Source organism: Aotus nancymaae, unplaced genomic scaffold, assembly GCF_030222135.1.
Source record: "Aotus nancymaae isolate 86718 unplaced genomic scaffold, 86718_ANA_hifiasm-v0.15.2.pri h1tg000088l, whole genome shotgun sequence".
Taxonomy (NCBI): Eukaryota; Metazoa; Chordata; class Mammalia; order Primates; family Aotidae; genus Aotus; species Aotus nancymaae.
This window is the reverse complement of record NW_026988503.1, coordinates 1775813-1781720: the sequence shown is the minus strand read 5'-3', so window position 1 is coordinate 1781720 and position 5908 is coordinate 1775813. Positions and strand designations below refer to the sequence as shown.

The following is a 5908-nucleotide window of genomic DNA, read 5'->3' as shown; positions in this document are numbered from 1 at the left end:
CTGACCATTTTTACTTCTGATAATGTTTTCCAGGGTGAAATTGTAAGAAATTGTTATGGCTATATGAAAAATAAAATCAGCATTATTTGTATTTAACTTCTAATCATTATGATGTTTTCTGAAGAAAGCAGTTTATGTCTAGAACAAAAATGAATGGGTAGGGGAGGCACTTAAGTTAGAATTTGTGAATGTCATTAGCTCTGCCCAAAGAGAGGGTAACCAAACTGCTTGATGCTGTCTTGTGAGATGGGTCCATTGCCCTCCAATAAATTAATGATAATTATATTATGATAACTGAAGCTGGCTTTGCTTTGATTCCACAGTCATCTAACTATAACTTAACCTAGCTTTAACTTTGAATATCATATTCATATAGTTCCTTAAGTAGTCAATAGAAGTATTCTGATCTACATTTTTCAATTAAATTATTGGACTACATTTCTCTTTTATTCACTATGTCTCATGATCATGTTGGTCTGGATTATTTTCGCACCTTGACCAATTTAAGGGTCATGAAAAAGCAAATTATTTGTTTGTATAACATCGACTTTGTTCTACATTGCTAGGCAGAGACCAGGATTATTTAGTGAACAATGAAATATTCTTTCTGAAGTAAAGTTATTTGCTTCAGATATAGACTGGGAGTAAAAAAGTAATAACTTTGAAAGTTTTTAAAATAGTGAGTCAAAAGCCAAAGCATGGATTTGGCGAGGAAGCTGGGCCCGGAGTTGCTGTGAGGTATTAGCTTGCGGCATTGCAGGCTCTGAGAGGAGGGGCCCTGGCTCCCGGGTGAGTGTCCAGGCATGCCAGCGGAACGGCCCGCGGGCAGCGGCGGCTCACAAACTCCAGAAATGGTTGAACAATTAGACACTGCCGTGATTACCCTAGCCATGCTAGAAGAGGAAGAACAGCTCGAAGCTGCTGGACTAGGGAGAGAGCGGAAGATGCTGGAAAAGGCTCGCATGTCTTGGGATAGAGAGTCGACAGAAATTCGGTACCGTCGACTTCAACATTTACTTGAAAAAAGCAGTATCTACTCCAAATTTTTGTTGACGAAAATGGAACAGCAACAATTAGAGGAACAGAAGAAGAAAGAAAAATTGGAGAGAAAAAATGTCTTTAAAAGTTAAAAAGGGTAAAAATTCAATTGACGCAAGTGAAGAGAAGCCAGTCATGAGAAAGAAAGGAAGAGAAGATGAATCATACACTATTTCAGAGGTCATGTCAAAAGAGGAAATTTTGTCTGTGGTCAAAAAAAATAAAAAGAATGAGGATGAAAACTCCTCTTCTAATCTCTGTGTAGAAGATCTTCAGAAAAATAAAGAGTCGAATAGTATAATTAAAGGTAGATTGTCTCAAACGGTTAGGCAGAATGTGAAATTCATTTTTGACCCAGTTCAGAAATGTAATGGTCAGCCAGTACCTTTTCAACAACCAAAGCACTTCACAGGAGGAGTGATGCGATGGTACCAAGTAGAAGGCATGGAATGGCTTAGGATGCTTTGGGAAAATGGAATTAATGGCATTTTAGCAGATGAAATGGGATTGGAAAGACAGTTCAGTGCATTGCTACAATTGCATTGATGATTGAGAGAGGAGTGCCAGGACCTTTTCTTGTCTGTGGCCCATTATCTACACTTCCTAACTGGATGGTTGAGTTCAAAAGATTTACACCAGATATCCCTACTATGTTATATCATGGAACCCAGGAGGAACGTCAAAAATTGGTAAGGAATATTCACAAACGGCAAGGGACTCTGCAGATTTATCCTGTGGTGATTACATCCTTTGAAATAGCCATGAGAGACAGAAATGCATTACAACATTGCTATTGGAAATACTTAATAGTAGATGAAGGACACAGGATTAAGAATATGAAGTGCCATCTAATCAGGGAGTTAAAACGATTCAGTGCTGATAACAAACTTCTTTTGACTGGTACTCCCTTACAAAACAATTGATCAGAACTTTGTTTATTGCTAAACTTTTTGTTGCCAGATGTATTTGATGACTTGAAAAGCTTTGAGTCTTGGTTTGATATCACCAGTCTTTCTGAAGCTGCTGAAGATACTATTGCTAAAGAAAGAGAACATAATGTATTGCATATGTTGCACCAGATTTTAACACCTTTCTTATTGAGAAGACTGAAGTCTGATGTTGCTCTTGAGGTTCCTCCTAAATGAGAAGTAGTTGTTTATGTGCCACTTTCAAAGAAACAAGAGATCTTTTATACAGCCATTGTGAACCGTACAATTGCAAACATGTTTGGATCCAGTGAGAAAGAAACAGTTCAGTTAAGTCCTACTGGTCGACCAAAACGGCGAACTAGAAAATCAATAAATTACAGCAAAATAGATGATTTCCCTAATGAATTGGAAAAATTGATGAGTCAAATACAGCCAGAGGTGGACCGAGAAAGAACTGTTGTGGAAGTGAATATCCCTGTAGAATCTGAAGTTAATCTGAAGCTGCAGAATATAATGATGCTACTTTGTAAATGTTGTAATCATCCATATTTGATTGAATATCCTATAGACCGTGTTACACAAGAGTTTAAGATCGATGAAGAATTGGTAATAAATTCTGGGAAATTCTTAATTTTGGATCGAATGCTGCCAGAACTAAAAAAAAAAAGAGGTCATAAGTTGCTGTTTTTTTCACAAATGACAAGCATGTTGGACATTTTGATGGATTACTGCCATCTTAGAAATTTCAACTTTAGCAGGCTTGATGGGTCCATGTCTTATTCAGAGAGAGAAAGAAATATGCACAGCTTTAACACAGATCCAGAGGTGTTTATCTTCTTGGTGAGTACACGAGCTGGTGGCCTGGGCATTAATCTGACTGCAGCAGATACAGTTATCATTTATAATAGTGATTGGAACCCCCAGTCAGATCTCCAGACCCAGGATAGATGTCATAGAATTGGTCAGACAAAGCCAGTTGTTGTTTATCGCCTTGTTACAGCAAATACTATTGATCAGAAAATTGTGGAAAGAGCAGCTGCTAAAAGGAAACTGTAAAAGTTGATCATAAAAATCTGGAAAAATTTTTATGATCATAAAAATCATAAAAAACTGGAAAAGTTGATCAAAAGTTGAAAATAAAAATCATTTCAAAGGTGGTCAATCTGGATTAAATCTGTCTAAGAATTTCCTAGATCCTAAGGAATTAATGGAATTATTAAAATCTAGAGATTATGAAAGGGAAATAAAAGGATCAAGAGAAAAGGTCATTAGTGATAAAGATCTAGAATTGTTGTTAGATCAAAGTGATCTTATTGATCAAATGAATGCTTCAGGACCAATTAAAGAGAAGATGGGGATATTCAAGATACTAGAAAATTCTGAAGATTCCAGTCCTGAATGTTTGTTTTAAATTGGAGCTCAAGAATGGCTTTTAAAAGTTCTTGTTTGCAACTAGTGATTTCCCTGTATTGGGTTTGAAATACAGATTGTCCACTTAACCTTTTTTATTATATCAGTTGACATGTAACTAGTACCATGTGTACTTAATTAGATGGTAATTTTCTGAGCCTTATTACAAACAAAGAAGTATCCATATTAAGTTTAGATTTTCAGTTAATTTTTGAGACTGAGTATTATTCTTGGATACAGGCTGATGTGTACTTAACCACTTGCAGATTTATACAGTCTTCCTGTGGAAGTTTAGTAAATGTCTTTTCTTCTAGTAATACAGTTCATGGGGTTTTGGTACTTCAGTTATGAAGTAGGCTTTTCATGGGGGGTGATCGGGATTATGCTGTCTGTTGTTTAAGAAACTGTTTGATTTTCAAGTCTTATTTCTATGAGATAGTTTACCAAATAAATTTTCCTTATAATCTCATTAAATTATTATTTTTAGGAATAGCTTAGATACAATAGCAGCAAAAGATTGACTATTGATGGGACTTGATATTATTTTCTTGTCTTGGTTTCATTCACTAGTACTATCGGAGTGTGTCATATAAAGATTTCAAGTGGACATTCTGTTAGCACAAGAGAAGTTTCTGAGTGAAACTGTAGGGTCTTGACAAAAGACTAGAAATTGGAAATGGTAGTATATAATGCGAAATAAGGCAGACCCTGAAAATTTATAGTAGTGGGTTAAATAGAACCAGATAGAAGAGAACAGGCCTTAGGAGTATGTAAGTAATGCAGAATCCATAATAGAACAACACAATAGCCAAAAAGGGCACAGTTTAGACCCTGTGTGAAAGGATATCAGACAATGAGGAAGAGAAATCCTGAATGTACCCTGGAGAGGGGACGTACTTCCTGGACCATACGTTTCTGTGCTGGCATTTATTTCATGGAAAAATGTTACTGTTGTTGCCATATGTATTCATATGCAGACCAGATGATCTGCGACTTAGGAAAATGGAACTGTCACTTAAGAAAAACTTGAAAAAATGTTTTCTGTGCCCTGTTAAAAAAAAAAAAAAGCCAAAGCATTGCCTTTTTAAGTTTCTTAGCAATGTTTCTTTTGAGGATGTATCTCTAAAGTGTCTGATTATATCTTCACTACCTAACTTGGTCTTCTCACTCTTAACTTACTCCTTCCAGTTCTAAATGGATTAATGAATGTGGATTCTATGACACAAACTCGCTTGTATTAGGCAGACTTTGTATATGATGGTAATAGGATCAACTCTCTTACTATCCACCAAACTTATTCTTTAGATAACCAGAAGTTCAGTAGATAAGAAGTTTACTATTTGTTAGAATTTTGCCAAGTTTCTTTCAGTCTGATAGGATTGAAAACTGGCCACGTTATTTAAAATGTTTTAACTTCACAATTACTTTTGATAATTGTATCCAGTCACAAATATTGAACATAACATTTACTGATAAAATATGTAGCTTACAGGGGAGCATTTAAGAAAAAAAAAAACTCTGCTTCATTTAATTTACATTTTTCCCAGGAACATATTTTTTTTTTCTTAAAACATAAGAGGCTGCCAAGCATGATTTACATTAGAATTCCACAAACCTCATAATTATAGCAGTTTTAGAACGTACTGTTAAAACATGCCTTCATAGTTTAGCAAAGCATATCTTTTAAAATGTCAAACATTTGCTAAAATTACTGAAAGCTATTTATATGCCCTCAGGCACTGCTGCTTTTGGATAAAACCAGCATTGAAACAAGCCAATATAGACAGTAATATCTGAATGTACTTTATATCTGCAGTGTTGAAAATGAGTTAAACAGCTTTATGTTTTCCAAAAGTGACCTTTAGGATTGAGGGGAAATGAGTTATTTTTGCTGCATTCTGCCAGTTGGTAATATTTGTGTACAGGAGACTAGGTGCCACTTAAGGCTTCAGAAGGATACCTTAATATGCATAACTTTCTTAAGGCCACAAATGTAGGGCAAGCTGATCATCAAGTGATTCTTATTCAAAAATTCTCTTTGTTCCATTCTTACCTACTAGAATCATTTGTGAACCTTGACCTATATCAACAAAGCAACATTGCAGCTTAGCTCTTTATAACATAGAAACATTTACAAATAAGTCTCTAGTGTGGCCAACATAAATATAGAGAAAAAGTTTTACCCTCCTGGCAATGTTTCTCCAAATGTTGAAAATCTTCATTTAATTTGATGAATACATTGAAAAGGTCTTTTCCAGTTAAGAAATCAAAATAATTCAATGTGAATTCAATAATTCATTTATATTTTCTGAACATGTTTTTCTCTTGTGAGTTTAGGAACATAAGAGCTTAGATGCTGCATTGTTGCTTTGAGATGAGCAGTGAGTACACAGAATATTTGTTTATTTTTCTCAATCTAAACAAAAAGAACACATTTATGATGCACAACTAACTATATATGGTAGAAATATGTGTCTTCTCAAATTCCCTTATGGGATATCCATATTTTCTACATGTGAAAATTTGTAGCC

General features: G+C 35.0%; 1 protein-coding gene across 1 annotated transcript; it reads left to right on the top strand.

Annotated features, from left to right (window-relative positions):
- Positions 1 to 803: 803 nt before the first annotated feature.
- LOC105710470 (lymphoid-specific helicase-like) lies at positions 804 to 3535 on the top strand. Its single transcript, XM_064369106.1, is given in 5 exon segments — positions 804 to 1114; positions 1116 to 1543; positions 1546 to 1727; positions 2118 to 3019; positions 3087 to 3535. Coding segments are annotated over 5 exon segments (2115 nt in total). The 3' UTR covers positions 3379 to 3535.
- Positions 3536 to 5908: the final 2373 nt, after the last annotated feature.